General features: G+C 43.2%; 1 protein-coding gene across 2 annotated transcripts in view; it reads left to right on the top strand.

The window, feature by feature from the left end:
* The window catches only part of DLGAP4 (DLG associated protein 4), a 122532-nt gene that overhangs the window by 20788 nt on the left and 83880 nt on the right, over nt 1-17864 (top strand). For both annotated transcript variants that reach the window (XM_056845351.1, XM_056845352.1), the window contains exon 3: nt 5828-5942. In XM_056845351.1, the coding sequence (XP_056701329.1) occupies nt 5828-5942 (115 nt within the window). The remainder of the gene's footprint in view (nt 1-5827; nt 5943-17864) is intronic.

Below are 17864 nucleotides of genomic sequence, written 5' to 3'. Positions count from 1 at the left end.
TTCCCCAGTCTCTGTGGTAAGGACCAGAGCCATGACAGAAATAAGTGGAGACATGGAGAGATAGATAGGGCCCCAGGCTATAACTGGGCACATGAACCTGGAACTTTGTTATTTCAGATGAACTGTGCAATAAACCACAGCCTTAATAGTACTCCTGGTGTCTGCCTTTTATTAAAGAGGCTGAAAAACGATACAGTGCCTGGGCGGAGAAGCAGCCCCTGACCCCAAGGACTTCTACAATATTGTAAACTGCCTGGGAGATCAATTTCATGCTAATGCTGACTATCTGAGTCAGCTGCAACCAAAACAAACCAGAGTCTTGTGACACCTTAAAGATGAACCCATTAACTGGGGCATCAGCCTTCGAGAGACAAGAGCCCACAATGTCAGATGCATAAAGTGAATATAGCAACTCCTGCATCTGACGAAGTCAACTCTGACTCACAAAATCTTATGCCACAATACCCGGGTTCATCTTTACGGTCTCACATGACTCTTATTTGTCTGGATATAAATCTTTACAATAAAATAATTCATACTGCAGCTGTAATGTCAGGAGTGGTCACATGTTTCTCCCCAACTGCAAAAGTTTCCTTCCTGACTGGAGCAATTTAATGCACCACTAATGTGTATGAGACAAGCAGTGGATATTTTTGAATCAGAGGGTTTGGGAGCTAGGCCAGAGGGATGGAGGAAAGGGAGGTGAATAGTTCTGGACTTTGGAAGGAGAAGCATCTTACAGAAGAGAGGGCTATTTCAGACACAAACAGCAATGAGGCCTTGTACGCAATAATGTTCTTTCCATAGGGTTTATCTTTATAATAAAATCTTTATTCCCATTAGTGCTCCCCAGAGCAGTCCCAGTTTAGCCTGTAGCCCTTTAAACTTCTCCATCTAAACTGGCCTGTGACCATTGCCTGCCCACAGAGAAGACCGATTGGAAGGTGGCTTCTAGTTCCCCTGCTGTAGTTACTAATAGATAGGGTTGCCAGGTCCCTCTTCGCCATCAGCAGGAGGTTTTTGGGGCAGAGCCTGAGGAGGGCGGGGTTTGAGGAGGGGAGGGACTTCAATGTCATAGAGTCCAATGGCCAATGCGACCATTTTCTCCAGGGGAACTGATCTTTATCGGCTGGAGATCAGTTTTAATAGCAGAAGATCTCCAGCTATTACCTGGAGGTTGGCAATTTTACTAATAGAACAAAGAAAAGTCCCACACGTTGCTTTCAGCCTTTGTCCTGTCTTTGCCCTGCACTGCCACTCCCAGGGCAAAAACATCTTGGCTCCCCAGAAACCTCAGCAGATGCAATGAACAAGGCTCCAGGAGAGCTGCCCATGGCTGTGGAAAATAGTCAATAGGGACAGTCCTCTGTCTTCATAGGTATAAAAATATAAGATCTAGCACCATCTACTGGCTACTCCAGGGAGATTTCTCGGTTTTGTGAAACTTGTTTGTTACCCGGAACACTAATCCAAAAAGATTCAAAAGCATGCTACCCAAAAAGGAGCTGGGATGGTTGTTTATAAAATTGCCTTGTGACGTATGTCTGGGGAAGTGCTGGTGAAGGAATGAACAGGTTTTTGTGATTCAAAAGACCTTTTGCTGGGATACAGGTCACGGTCAGATAAGTTGCAGACCAACCATTCGCCAAAGAGCTTTCTCTACCTGGATATTTGCCAAAAGACTCCATCACTGTAATAGCTTCATATCGAGATATGTTTTATTTTTTTAAGATGTGGATAGCACAACACTGACACAGCACTAGACGCTGGCCACAGTGCAAATGTTTGTTGGACTCTGGTGCACCAGACCTGCCCTGTTTTCTTAGAAGAGTTGTCCACATGTCCAGAAGGGGGTCTGCATTGCAATATGTTGGAATGGACATGCCATAAAATTTGATAGGGCCGATTCTTTGTGCATGTTCGAATAGTCAGGTGCACAGTGAAGCCACTAATTCAGAGCAAGGATTGTTAATTGTTACCCACGAGCACTCAAACAGCCTCCTTGGACAGACCCATGTTAAATTAAAATAATACATCCAATGCAGTTCAAATTATATAATGAAGTTTGATCCTTCCTGAGAGTTCTGAGAATCCTGAAGTCTAGCTATCAAAGAATGGCTTTTTACTTCACAGGTCACAAAATGTGCATATTCTGGGGAAATTTTTGCCTTCATTCGGCATTGGGTACCAATGATGTATTTTGCCAGCCTCAATTTGGGTCCAGGGCTCAGCTCAGCTTTGCATCTAGTGATGTGGGGTATTAATGCATTGGCACTGGCATCTCTGGTTAAAGGAAAATAACACAAAGATTAAAGGATAGATAATATAAAGGAAGATTATATAAAGGTTGCATGTGTGAAAAGTGCCATAAAGTTGCAGCCGGCTTACGGTGACCCCTTATGGGGTTTTCAAGGCAAGAGATTAACAGGGGTGGTTTGCCAGTGCCTTCCTCTGTATAGCCACCCTTGGCGGTCTCCCATTCAAATACTAACCAGGGCTGACCCTGCTTACCTTCTGAGAGCTGATGAGATAATATTGCAAACCTGCTGGCCCCTTGGTGCACCTGTTTTATAAATATGGATCTTCCTAGCCTGAAGTCTGGTCTCCATCTGAAGGAATGTATGATACCCTCTAGCTAAATTTAGTGGGGCAGATTTAAACAGAAATTAAAAAAAATATATTCAGTGATATAACTGGGAATTGTAAATAATAAACCCAGAATAAATTTCAGATGCCTTCTCTTTCTCCTCTTCTATGAAGCAACTAGCACAACCTGCACCCTTTGAAATTAGAGATCTTAGCTTCCAGATGAGAGAACATAACATCTAAGCAAGGCTCAGCCTCAACCTTTTTACAAACTGGGAACCAAGAAGCAGGTTTGAGGGATACCCCCCCCCCAACTGTTTTGCTGATCACTGTGGAAGTGCCAAGTCGCTTCTGACTTATGGCAACCCTATGAATTAATGACCTCCAAAATTTCCTATTTTGAACAGCCTTGCTCTGGTCTTGCAAACTGAGGGCCATGTGTTCCTTGATTCACTCAATCCATCTCATGTTGGGGCTTCCTGTTTTCCTAGCGTTATTGTCTTTTTCAGTGAGTCTTGTCTCATAATGAGACCTAAGTACAATAGCCTCAGCTTGATCATTTTAGCTTCTAGGGAGTGTTCAGGCTTGATTTCATCTTGAACCCACTGATTTGGGCTCTTTTTGGCAATCCAGGGTATCCATAAAACTCTCCTCCAAGCTCACATTTCAAAGGAATATATTTTCTTCCTGTCAGCCTTCTTCATTGTCCAACTTTCACATCCATCCATAGTAATGAGGAATACTATAGTATGAATTGTCTTGATCTTGATCTCCGGCAACACATCCTTACACTTAGGCCTTTTATGCATGGCTGTTTCCCTCGCGGTCATCCCTCTGATGACTTGGGGTCTTTGTTTTGATTATGAATGCCATTTCTGACTGTCAGAGGTTGCCTCACTCTCCCCCTGCGTTTCCCTGCGTTCTGCCCGCGTTTTCAAATTCGAGATAAAACAACTGCCTGAAAATGCGGGCAAAACACAGGGAAATGCAGGGGGAGAGCGAGGCGACCTCTAACAGTTGGAAACAGCATGCATAATCAAAACAAAGATCCAAAGTCGTTGGAGGAGTGACGACGAGTGAAACTGCCATGCATAAAAGACCATAATGATCTTTTTCTAGCTCCTTCATGGCTACCCTTCCCAGTCTCGATCTCTTTCCGATCATCCCTAGGGGAGGGGAAAACCATGACACAGCCACAATGAACTGCAACCCGGCTGGCTTCCCTAGTCTTGCACTGGGCTTTGGGCTTGCAGGCACAGGACATTCCAGCATCACATTGTGCAGAGAATCAGCTTCCTAGCAGGGGCAGTGGGATTGTTTTTTAACACAGTGGTTAACACCACTGTGTTAAAAAACAATCCCACTGCCCCTGCTAGGAAGCCTTTGAGATGGGCTTAGCCAAATATGAGTTAGAGAAAGCAAGAGGTCCCCTTGCAGCTTCCTGCTTCCATATGAGAAGTACAAACTGTTCAGTGATGTGCAGGCAGGTCTATTCATGTGGAGCACTACTGCCCCCCAGTGGCCATTTAGTGCTCTGACTGCCATGTGCAAGGCCTTTCTGCAGGACAGCCGAAAGCACACCACAGGAACATTTTATAGTGGGGTATTCCCACAATTCAGTTTTCAGGGGCAATAGTGCTTATCTGCTCATATGAGAAGGAAAAAGTTAGCCACACTGCTGTTTGTATCCATTAAAACCACTGGCTTACGGTTGCCAGCTCTGGTTTGGGAATTTCCTGGAGATTTTGGGGGTGGAGCCTGAGGAGGGCAGGGTTTGGAGAGGGGAAGGACTTCAATGCCGTAGAGTCCATCTTCCAAAGCAGCCATTTTCTCCAGGGGAATTGATCTCTATCACTGGCAGATCAGTTGTAATAGTGGGAAATCTCCAACCACCACCTGGAGGTTGGCAGCCCGGCTCCGGCTACATGCTTAGTTCCTAGGGTTGCCAGATCTCTCTTTCCAACCAGCGGGAGGTTTTTGGGGTGAAGCCAGAGGAGGGCGGGGTTTGGGGAGGGGATGGACTTCAATGCCATAGAGGCCAATTGCTAAAGCAGCCATTTTCTCCAGGTGAACTGATCTTTATCGGCTGGAGATCAGTTGTAATAGCAGGAGATCGCCAGCTAATACCTGGTGGTTGGCAACCCTATTAGTTCCCCATAAGAGGAAAAACAATAAGGAGGGAGCCCTGTTCCCTAAGAATATTTTCAACTCTCGAAAGAAAAGCCTCAAACTCTTAGAAAACTAAAACAATTGACAAAGAGATATGTAACAGGGGAAAGAACTGTGGCATCATAAACAGTATCTTCCTGGTGCCTGACAGTCTTTCACAATTGTATTGCTCACAGTACTCCCAACAGCAGTTAATCTTAGCCTATCGCCCAGAGGTACAAAATCTTGTACGGTGCAGCTTGGGCCACATGGCATTCCTGCAACAAAAATTCTATCTTGAAGGGAGATGTGAGGACTGCGAACTATATGGAAATCAAAAACGTGTGTGTGTTGAACAAAAAGACCAGTTATACAGGAAGGCCCAGGTGGGTTTGTAGTGGGTTGCATTTTGCCTGAGCAAGACAGATCCATCTCCTCCTTGAGCCTTGAATATGTTTATTTTTAAAATGCATGTTTTCTAGCTCGTCCAAGCATAGACAAATGCAAATATTTCATGCAGCACAATCCTAATTAGGTTTACTTTGAAGTAAGGCCCACTGAGTTCAATGGGACTTTCCCCCTAGTATGGGTGTTTATTTCTGGGTGCTGTTCCTGGGCACCTTTGAGCCCAATGGAATTTAGCTTTCAAGGAAATGTGCATAGCATCCAGTGGCATGCTTGCTTGGGAGTAAACCCTCTTAATTCTGTGGCACCTTAAAGCCTAACAATATTTCTGGCAGGGTATGAGCTGTTTTGTTAGTCGTTAAGGTGCTACTGGACTCTTGCTCTTTTCTACTGCTACAGACAGACTAACACAGCTACCCATCGTGATCTACCTCTGAATTCTGCGGGACTTGGTGGTGAAAAGTGCCGTCAATTCTCAGCTGTCTCATGGCAACTCCTTAGGACTTACTTCCAAGTAAATGATTGGGCTACATATTAAAGGAATGTTTAGTGCATTGTGTTTACACAACAAATGAAATTGGGGTGAAGGCCTTTGGCAGTAATTGATTGCCGCCAAGATCCACGATTACCTCTCTCTCTCCTCTTGTTAAGTGATAGTCATTTCAGCGTCCCTGTTCTCATTCTACAGAAGTCTGGACCGCCTAGACTCTGTTGAGATCCTCTTGCCTCCAAAGTTCCCAAGCTGGGAGGAAGAATACAACCAGATCACAGAAACCCTGAACGAGTCCAGTTCCATCAGCCAGGTAAGAGCCAGCAGCAGGGGCAGCTAGGCAACTAGGACCAGCCTCCAAGTGGGGTGGTAGCTGGGAGGCTGTAAGAAGGGCTATTCCCACAAACATGGAGAGAGGTCGCTTAATGAGATCATGTTCACACATGACAAATCACTTTTTGTATTGCATACATTAGTTATGAAATTGTAAGACTTTTCTGGCACACATGAAGAAAATACACACTTCAGCACTAAACAACAAAAGAGAGGCTCCGTGGCACACTGGGCATGAAAATTCTGCCAAAGATGACCGCAAGGATAAGGGCAGATGAAAAAGAGATAATTTCTACTGCATCTATTCCACATTGGTGAACCGCTTTATGGGGTTCTCCTACATTCTCTTTCAGAATCCCCAGCCACTTCCAGACATGTACCATTTTATCTACACACCCCTATGGATCCCTTCACCTGCCCACATGGCAGACAAAGGGAACTGCAAGCCATTTTAGGATTACTGATTTATGGTTTTGTATTGTTGTTTTTCCGTTAGTTGCCTTGTTCATTCATTAGAATGGACACTGGTTGTTAGCCTTGGAAATATGTGATATTATGCATATGTATGGGTGATAAAGCCCATGTGAAGGGTTGTTACATCAGTGCTTGAATTTCATGCAGGGGAAGGTAAGGGGTCTTAATGAATCATGGCCAAATTATGCTCTCTTGAGGCCTACTAAAACAATAGCTAAAGTAGCCATCACAAACTCTAGATGAGCCTGATTCACTTCTCATTTGCACACTGGATTATCCAACTGTCCGCAGACTTCTCAGAGTGGGACTTTCCTTCTTTCCCTTCCTGCTGCAGCTCATTTATGCCCCTGAAATTTTATTCTTGGGGGGGGGGGTGTCAGTGGACCATCAGGAGTAGCTTAGCAGGCAAAGGAGAAACTGCAGTGGGAGGGAGAATTAGCAAGAAATGCCACCCCTCTTTGCAAATAGTAATGTTGATCTGTTGAAGAAACTGAATAGTTGGATCCCCGCCACTGTGCTTCACAGGACCTCCATACTCTACTGCGCCTCTTTCTCCAGACACTGCTTTCTAAAGCAAAAAGTCACAGCCTTTGCACTGACTGTAGCTGTCACTTGTGTGAAAATGCAGAGTGGAAACTGGGAATCTTTCACATCCACATGACCATCAAAAATATGAGAGTGACAAATATCAGAAACACCTTAAATACTAACACAATTTCTGGCAGGGTATGAGCTTTTGTGAGCCACAGCTCAGTTCTTCAGATATAGCAGTAGCTCACACCCTGCCAGAAATTTTCTTAGTCGTTAAGGTGATACTGGACTTTTGCTCTTTTGTACTGCTATTGACAGACTAACACAGCTACCCATCATGAAATATCAGAAACAGAGAGTGCTCCTAATTTTTAAACATTCTGAAAGATATTAGCTAGTAACAGTTAGGAGCTCTCTCATCTATAAACTTGGTGCCACTTCATTCCCACTTCTTAGCCACTTACAGTTCAATCATATGCACAGGTACTTCACTGAAACTATTGGGCTTAGAAGGGAGTACCTCTGCCTAGAACTGCACTTCCCTGAACTCTCATCACCTTCCTACATGGTCCTCTCTTCAAAAGTTCAGGAGGCCAGCTCACAAATATATTTTGTCATTTGATTTCTCCTGACTTGATCATTTGCAGCCCAAGTGTGTGAATTGACACTGTTGAAAGCATTGTGCTTGGAGCTGTGAAAATTCTTTGTCTGGTGTGTCATGAGTTTGGCTCATTCACACATGTAAGTTATCACTGTAGTGTAAATTACCACAGTCAAGTGTTTTGTGTCAGATCGTGTTGGTAGGTGGCTCTCTCATTTGATTCAGAGGCTTCCAAAGGCTGGTAACCATGTCAACATCCCCCTGGGAAAAGTCAACTTGAATTTAATTGCATGCTGGGAGGAGGCGACACAGAATAATGGTTGGTACTAGGGACGTAATGGGTGATGGGGAACACAGTAAGACCACACGATAAGATTCAAATAGGGGTGCAGTCTTTGATTTTGAATTTGTGGTGTTTGTGCATCTTCCATTTGTCTGTACGTTGACCTGTTTTCTCTGTAAAGGTACTTTGTGAAGCTCTTTTGAGATCCTCAGAAAACAGGCTACATTACATTTCTCCAGTGAGGAGTAACAATCATCAATATTCTGGGCGTTCCAAATCAAGAATATCAAACTCATTTCACATGAGAACTAATTCTTTTAGCCAATCCAAGAGGAAGTGAAATATCATCCTTCTAGGTCTCTGGGAATGGAAATTCTTGGCATCGGCTTGGTCCTAAAGACCAAAGTCTCAGAAGCATCTGTCCATTGCCATTCTTTTCAAGCATTTTGCTGAGATTTGGAACAGGCCCTGGAAATAAGACTTCAGGATATTGAATTGGATATGCTACTTGATTCCAGGCATATTATTCACATTTGTAATAAGGGTGCTTTTTAAAAATTATCCATACTGTCAAGAAGAAATCATCCTGAACTATAATAATGATTCTGAGTGATATTGACGCAATCATGTATTGAGTCAGCCCGCCAGTAGTCCATAAGCAACTATCTCGAATCTTAGCAGTAGTCCTCTTGAAACTTTTCTAATTATGTACTAACTGTGAGCAGAACTGCAATATTTGATTCCTTCAGGCGTCCTCATGCTAGAAAGTTCTAGATATTCTACTAATGCATACTCCCACAATGGTATATGTCAACAACAACAAAAGAGCATGCTGTTACCAGAGAGGCGCATGCATCCAAATTATCCACGAATAAAAGTTGATTTGTGTATATGGTAGATGATAAATACCTGTTTCAATGCCAAAATAACCTTGATCATTTTAAACAGTATCTCTTATGTACTTTGTGTGTTTTGTTAATGACAAAAGTCGTTTGGATACGGTGAATGGGTGGTTTTTTTGGCATACCCCATGTACATATCAACCTTCATTTGTGGATAATTTTACCTCTCATGCAAGCATTTGAAACAGTTTTACAGTATTTGTGAGCTAATGATGCACTTCTTTCACTGAAAAGAACGTAGGAATAGTGGTACGTTTAATAGTGGTACATTGAGAGCGTGCCAAGAAAATTACAAAAGATCTTGCATTGGCCCGCATTAGTTGATATACAAGTGCACTAAGAACACCTACCTGTTCCATATGAGGTCAGATATTTACCATTATAACTTTTAGCTTAGTTTTGAGTTCAGAAAATTCACTTAACTTTAGTTAAAACAGAGAGGCTGCCATTAGCAAACCACTGAAAGTAACAGGAGGTTGTACTTACTAGTGTGGCTGCTTGACTACCTTAGTTCGTAATCTGAGCATCCTGACTGAGGTTCAAACTGCATGAGATGATTTTTAATGAGTTCCCAGTCCTGACTTGCTTTCCCCACTGCAGCTTCAGGGGGTGTCACTTTTAAAGCCTGTCAAGCCTGATTTGACTCAGAACTGCAGTTTGGGGTGGGGAGAGCGGCTCCTTTCTCCCCACCCCGCACTGTTTTCCCAAGCTAAAGCAACCATTGCCATAACTTTGAAGATGCATGTGGAGTATTTTGTACATGTGCAGCTCTAAGGTTATGCAAATAACTCCCCACTAGGGCCATTTTTGCTTGATAAAAGGTCATGTAGGGGAAGGCAGGAGCCATCCTCCCCCCCACCCCCGCCTTCAGTCTATATGATCATAGAATTGGAAGGGACCACCAAGGTCATCAAGTCCAACCCCCTGCACAATGCAGGAAATTCACAACTACCTCCCCCACACACACACCCCTAGTGATAAGATGGCCAAGATGCCCTCCCTCTCGTCATCTGCCTAAGGTCACAGAATCAGCATTACTGACAGGTGGCCATCTAACCTTTTCTTAAAAACCTCCAGGGAAGGAGAGCTTACCACCTCCCGAAGAAGCCTGTTCCACTGAGGAACCGCTCTGTTAGAAAATTCTTCCTAATGTCTAGACAGAAACTCTTTTGATTTAATTTCAGCCCATTGATTCTGGTCAGACCTTCTTGGGCAACTGAAAACAACTCGGTGCCCTCCTCTATATGACAGCCCCTCAAGTACTTGAACATGGTTATCATATCCCCTCTCAGTCTTCTCCTCTGCAGGCTAAACATACCCAACTCCTTCAACCTTTCCCCATAGGACTTTGTCTCCAGACCCTTCACCATCTTTGTTGCCCTCCTCTGGACACGTTCCAGCTTTTCTACAACTTTTTTAAATTGTGGTGCCCAAAACTGAACACAGTACTCTAGTTGAGGTCTAACCAGAGCAGAGTAAAGCGATACCATCACTTTGTGTGATCTGGACACTACTGTTGATGCAGCCCAATACTGCATTTGCCTTTTTAGCTACCACATCACACTGCTGACTCATGTTCAGTTTTTGGTCTACTAAGACCCCAAGATCCTTTTCACACACACTATTGCTCAGACAAGTCTCCCCCATCCTATAATTATGCATTTGATTTTTCCTACCTAAATGCAGAACTTTACATTTGTCTTTGTTGAAGTGCATTTTATTAGTTCTAGCCCACTTCTCCAGCCTGTCAAGATCATCCTGCAACTTGGCTCTGTCTTCTACCGTATTTGCCATCCCTCCCAATTTAGTATCAGCTGCAAATTTAATAAGCATCCCCTCTATGCCTTTTTATGCCAGTGTTCAGGAAGAAATTGATCAAGATATGCTGATAATCATAGGTGATTGGAACGCAAAAGTAGGAAACAAAGCAGAATCAAATGTTGTTGGCAGATTTGGGCTAGGAGCACGGAATGAAGCAGGAGTACGCCTCGTAGAATTCTGTGAAGACAACAATCTGTTCATTGCAAACACATGTTTCAGGCAACCAAATAGACGATGGTATACATGGACATCACCAGACGCCCAGTATAGAAATCAAATAGATTATATAATTGGAAGCAGAAGATGGAGAAGCTCTATTCTCTCGGCCAAAACAAGACCAGGAGCCGACTGCGGTACAGATCATGAATTGGTAATATCAAAAATCAAGATAAAGCTTAAGAAAAACACCAAAACATTCATAGCACCAAAATACAATCTAAGCAATATTCCGGAAGAGTTTAAAGACCATGTAAGGAACAGATTTGCATTACTAAGTTCAAGTGAATGTAAACCTGAAGAACTATGGGTGGAAACTAGAGATATTATCAAGGAAGAATGTGCAAAGACTATTCCTGTAGCCAAAAGAAAAGAAAAACCTCGATGGATGTCTGAGGAAACTCTTAAAATTGCCAGAGATAGACGAGAAGCAAAAGTAGAAGGTGACAGAAATAGAATAAAAAGTCTAAGTGCAACGTTCCAGCGACTAGCACGTAGAGACAAAGAGACCTATTATAATAACCAGTGTAAAGAAATAGAAGAGAACAACAAAAAAGGAAGAACAAGAGATCTGTTCCACAAGATCCAAGAAATCAAAGGGAAATTTAAAGCACGGTTAGGCATGCTGAAAGATCAGCATGGAAATACATTAACTGAACAGGACAAAATAAAGAAAAGGTGGGAACAATACACTGAAGAACTATACAGAAGAGATGAAAGGATAAAAGATTCTTTCCAAGAAGAATCTTTTGAAGAAGAACCTACAGTTTTAGAAAGTGAAGTGAAAGCTGCATTGAGAGCAATCGGGAGAAACAAATCACCAGGAGCAGATGGGATACCAATAGAGCTATTCCAAGAAACGGAGGCCATCACAATCTTGACAAGAATATGCCAACAGATATGGAAAACAAAACAATGGCCCACAGACTGGAAACGATCCATTTACATTCCAATTCCCAAGAAAGGAGACATCAAAGATTGCAACAACTATCAGACCATTGCATTAATTTCTCATGCAAGTAAAGTGATGCTCAAAATCTTACAGCAAAGGCTGTTACCATATATGGAACGAGAAATGCCTGATGTTCAAGCTGGTTTCAGAAAAGGAAGAGGCACTAGAGATCATATTGCAAATATACGCTGGTTACTGGAGCGTACGAGAGAATTTCAGAAGAAAATCAGCTTGTGTTTCATAGATTACAGCAAAGCTTTTGACTGGGTGGATCATGAAAAGTTATGGCTGGTTTTAAAGGAAATGGGTGTGCCACTACATCTGATTGTTTTGATGCGCAACCTGTACTCTGGACAAGAGGCCACAGTTAGAACAGAATATGGAGAAACGGAATGGTTTCCAATTGGCAAAGGTGTCAGACAAGGATGTATTTTATCTCCCTATCTCTTCAATCTATATGCAGAACATATAATTAGGAAAGCAGGATTAGATTTAGATGAAGGTGGAGTGAAAATTGGAGGGAGGAACATTAATAATTTGAGATATGCTGATGACACTACATTATTGGCAGAAAATAGTGAAGATTTGAAACAACTACTGCTAAAAGTTAAAAGAGAAAGTGCCAAAGCAGGACTGCAGCTGAACATCAAGAAAACAAAAGTAATGACTACAGGAGAATTACAGAACTTTAAGGTTGACAATGAGGAAATTGAAATTGTTCAAGACTTTCTATTCCTTGGCTCCACCATCAACCAAAAGGGAGACTGCAGCCAAGAAATTAGAAGGAGATTGAGACTGGGAAGGGCAGCCATGAAGGAGCTAGAAAAGATTTTGAAGTGTAAGGATGTGACTCTGGCCACCAAGACTAGATTAATTCATGCCATCATATTCCCTATTACTATGTATGGGTGTGAAAGCTGGACAATGAAGAAAGCTGATAGGAAGAAAATAGATTCCTTTGAAATGTGGTGTTGGAGGAGAGTGTTGCAGATTCCGTGGACTGCCAAAAAAACAAATCAGTGGGTTATAGATCAAATCAAGCCTGAACTGACCCTAGAAGCTAAAATGACTAAACTGAGGCTGTCGTATTTTGGACACGTCATGAGACGACAAGAGTCACTGGAAAAGACTGTCATGATAGGAAAAGTTGAGGGCAGCAGGAAAAGAGGAAGACCCAACAAGAGATGGATTGACTCAATAAAGGAAGCCACAGCCTTCAATTTGCAAGATCTGAGCAAGGCTGTCAGAGATAGGACATTTTGGAGGACTTTCATTCATAGGGTCGCCATGAGTCGGAAACGACTTGACGGCACTTAACACACACACACTATGCCTTTATCCAAATCATTTGTAAAGATGTTGAACAACACAGGGCCCAGCCCAGATCCCTGAGGAACTCTACTAGTCACTTCTCTCCAAGTGGATGAGGAACCATTAACTAGCACTCTTTGGGTACGATCTGTCAACCAGTTGCAGATCCACCTAACAATAATAAGATCTAAACCACATTTTCCCAATTTGTCAACAAGAATATTATGGGGAACCTTATCAAAAGCCTTACTGAAATCTAGATAAACTATGTCTACTGCGTTCCCCTGATCCAGCAAGGTAGTAACTTTCTCAAAAAAGGAGATCAGATTAATCTGACATGACTTGTTCTTGAGAAACCCGTGCTGGGTCTTAGTGATCAGATCCATCCTTTCTAAATGCTCAAGGATTGACTGTTTGATGATTTGTTCGAACACTTTCCTGGTATAGAAGTCAAGCTGATGGGTCGGTAGTTACCCGAATCCTCCTTTTTCCCCTTCTTGAAGATGGGGACAACAGTTGCCCGCCTCCAATCTTCTGGCACCTCACCTGTTTGCCAAGACTTTTCAAAAATAATGGACAGAGGTTCAGAAATTACATCTGCAAGTTTTTTGAATACCCTTGGGTGCAATTCATCTGGCCCAGAGGATTTTGTTTCATTTAAAGAAACCAGGTGTTTGTGCACTAACCCAATGCCAACTCTAGGCTGCAAATCCCTTCCCTCATCACATGTTCTGTTTATGCCATGTTGAGCACCACTTCCTTCATGAGAAAAGACTGAGGAAAAGTAGGAATTGAGGAGTTCTGCCCTCCCTTCATCTCCTGTTACAATTTCACTTTCCGGTCCACGCAATGGGCTTATCTTGTACTTGTTCTTACTCTTACTTTGTACATAGAAAAAGAACTCTTTTTTGTTGTGTTTAGCATCTCTTGCTAGCCTAAGCTCATACTGAGCTTTAGCTTTCCTAACACTCTCCCTACAAACACTAGTTATTTGTTTATATTCCTCTTTGGTTATAAGGCCCTCCTTCCACTTCCTAAATGAGTCTTTTTAATTTCTCAACTCTTTAAAAAGCTGTTTATGGAGCCACCCTGGCCTCTTTAGGCTCCTCTCATTTTTCCTTCTCATAGGAATGGTTTGGGATTGCACCTTCAGTATTTTATTTTTAAGAAACGCCCACCCTTCTTGAACTCCCTTCTCCTTAAGTATTTCCAACCATGGGATTCTACCTAGCATAAGTTTCAGTTTGTTAAAATTTGCTCTTTTAAAGTCCAACCTATATGTCTGACTACGTACAGGTTTTCCTTTCCCCAAGATTGTAAATTCCAAGAGTACATGGTCACTACTACCCATTGTGCCTACTACTTTAACTTCATTGACCAGTTCTTCCCTGTTGGTGAGAATCAAGTCTAAGATAGCAGATCCCCTTGTTTCCCTGTCCACCTTCTGGAATAGGAAGTTGTCAGCAAGACAGTCAGGAATTTATTGGATCTTGCATTTTTAGCAGCGTTGGACTTCCAACAGATATCCGGGTAATTAAAATCTCCCATGATCACTATGTCCTGTCTCTTTGAGAACTTTGTGATCTGGTCTAGGAGTGTCCCATCCAAGTTCTGTGCCTGGTTTGGTGGTCAATAGCAGACCCCCACCATAATATCATGATTTCTTATTCCTTTTATGTTTACCCATAGTGTCTCAACTGCACTACCATGCTCAGATTCATGTACTTCTTCACAAGTGTACACATCTTTGACATACAGTGCTACTCCTCCCCCCTTCCTTATCTGTCTATCCCTTTTAAACAAGTTGTACCCCTCAATCTTAATATTCCAATCATGAGTGACATCCCACCAAGTTTCAGAAATGCCTATTAGGTCAAAATCCCTTCCTGTATTAGGGCTTCGAGTTCTTCCTGCTTGTTTCCCATATGCTGCGCATTAGTGTACAGACATCGGAATCCGTGTTTTATATGCCCCGTGGTTTTCATTTCTGTACTTACCCGTGAGTTTATGTTTCCTTGCATACATGCTATTCCCTGCAAATCTTTATTGTTCTCGTCTCCAGGTATTGTCAGGATACAAGGCTTTAAGTTGTTGTCTCGTTCCCCCATAGGATTTAGTTTAAAGTCCTCCTGATCAGGTTTGCAAGGCTCTCACCAAACACATTTTTTCCTACCCTCGTGAGGTGTAAATCATCCCCCGACAGAAGAGCTTCTTCTCGAAAGCATAAGCCCTGGTCCAGAAATCCAAACCTTTCTTGACGACACCACCTATGCAGCCAGTCATTAATTTGGAGTATTCATCTTTCCCTTCCTAAGCCACGACCTTCAACAGGCAGAACTGACGAAAACATAACCTGCGCCCCCAAGTCCTTCACCTTCTCACCCAGAGCCATGTAGTCTCTTTTAATATGTTCTGGGCTGTGCCGGCAATATCATTTGTTCCCACATGAACGAGCAAGAAAGGGCAATAATCTGTGGGCTTGATGAGTCTTCCTACCCTTTCCGTCACATCCTGCATGCGTGCACCCGGTATACAGCAGACCTCTCGGGACAAGAAGTCAGGTCGGCATACTTTAGACTCTACCCCTCTCAGTAGGGTATCCCCAATTACGAGAACACGCCTCTTCCTAAATTGTGGGGCGGAAGATCGAATCCTCTCATGCGCAGGAGCTTGAGAAATTTCTATCACGCTTTGGAGGGATAGCCCTTGTTCCAGCGGTCCAGAATCAGTATCTATTGGAAGATCCTGGAACCGATTGCTGAGCAAGAGACGATCAGGATGTGTCCTGATTTTCCTACTCCTGTGGGCCACATTCTTCCATGCATCCTCCTCCTGTGTTGCTTGTACCTCCATTTGTTCAGATTCCTTACTCTCCTGCTCCTGTTGCTCGCTAAAGAGAGCTTCATGAGTTCTGTCCATTAACTCTTCACCTTGCTTTAAAAAATGGAGTGTGGACAAGCGTGCCTCAAGACCCTGTATCTTCTCCTCCAGCAGGGCTACCAACTTACATTTGCTGCAAGTGTAATTAATGTTACCCTCAGGTAAAAAGACAAACATGCCACAGACCTCCCATGTTACTGCCTCAGCTCTCCTTCACTAGCCACAGTGCTGTGATCCATTGCTGAAGTTTCTTTCCTAGGCTACTCTGATAGTTCCCTTGACAAACCTTCTTTCAAGGCTCCCTCCTTAAGAAGTAAAACACTCAGTACGAAAAAAATATTACAGGGCCCCAGGGCAAGAGGTTCACGCCTCTAGCAAGCAGAGCCTGTTTAAATACTCTCAGCCCCACCCCATTTAGCAATCAACAGCACAGCAATTACCTTCAGCCAGCTACAGCTAGATAAAACAACAAAGAGAACCAGTCAGAAACCCCCCTCCAGCAGGTTATAGGCACTCCCTCACACACACAGCAACCTCAACTACTGCTCCCCAGCCACTGAGGAAAACACAAACGTTAAAATAAAACTTTCACTGACCTGTCTCTAAGCTCTTCCTCTGTCTTTCTCCCAACTGCTCAGGCTAACCTCTGGCAAGCAGAACCTGTTTAAATACTCTCAGCCCCACCCCTCAGCAATCGACAGCACAGCAATTATCTTCAGCCAGCTACAACTGTCTCTAAGCTCTTCCTCTGGCTCTCTCCCAGATGCTTAGGCCAGATGTTCCCCACAATTGCTATGTGGCTCTGAGGAAAGCGAGTCAGGTCCAGGAATAGGGTTGCCAACCTCCAGGTAGTAGCTGGAGATCTCCTGCTATTACAAGTGATCTGCAGCTGATAGAGATCAGTTCACCTGGAGAAAATGGCCGCTTTGGCAATTGGTCTCTATGGCATTGAAGTTTTTCCCCTTCCCAAACCCTGCCCTCCTCAGGCTCCACCCCAAAAGCCTCCTGCTGGTGGTGAAGAGGGACCTGGCAACCCTATGCAGGAAACACATTCTCTATTTTGGCTCTTAGCAATTAAAGTTTTTTAGGAAATTGATATAAAGACTCTGTAGCCTGATAGAATTCTTGCTACTGGCAAGTATGGGGCTGAGGCTGAAAATGGGGTGATGCAGAAATGTCTGCACACTGTGCTCAGGTATTTGCCATGTCTAGGGATCAAGAGTTTGCCAAAAAATTCTCTATTTCCCTCAGTGGTACCAACCAGCCACTCCAGCTTGTGGGCTACAAAAATAGCTGCACTTGCTTTTCACATCTGATTGGGCAGCAGCCTGCCCAGTTTTTATCTGTACTATAACGTAAACAAAAACGGAGTGGTGTCTCCTGTTACAGGTTATTCCAAGGTGAGAACATGATAGAGATCTACATGGATGGTGTGGAAAAAGAAGGAAGCCTGATGGAACAATTAGGAGACCCACATATAAAAACAACACACATCAGGCTTAAAACCAACAAAAGAAAGTAGTTATTGACATACTGCATAACTGACCTGTAAGGATACATTGTGAAAAGGGGGCTAGGCAGAGTCATAAACATGAAGATGAGAACAGCCATGCTCATTTTCAAGGTGTTCCCAATCAGAGGATCTGGAACCTGGGAATAAGCAACTGCTAACTGAGAAATGTAATTACTTGTATAATTGAAAACTTCACCTGTCTTGTGTTGGCCACTGTGGGAAACATGAAACCAGATTAGGAAGAAGTCCACCTGGTAACCATAAAGCTGTTCTACTGTTGAGTGCAGTGCAGGGTTCTCTTGGAAGATGAGATGAACTTCTGTCATATAGAAAGGCCCGTCTCTAGATTTTCCCTGTGAGGGAAACTTGAGGAAAGACAAATCAGCAGTTAGAGAACCTAATTGTTGATTTATATGAC

The sequence above is a fragment of the Euleptes europaea genome, chromosome 2 (assembly GCF_029931775.1).
Source record: "Euleptes europaea isolate rEulEur1 chromosome 2, rEulEur1.hap1, whole genome shotgun sequence".
Lineage (NCBI taxonomy): Eukaryota > Metazoa > Chordata > Lepidosauria > Squamata > Sphaerodactylidae > Euleptes > Euleptes europaea.
The sequence above is the reverse complement of the archived record's forward strand: the minus strand, read 5'-3'. Positions and strand labels throughout refer to the sequence as shown.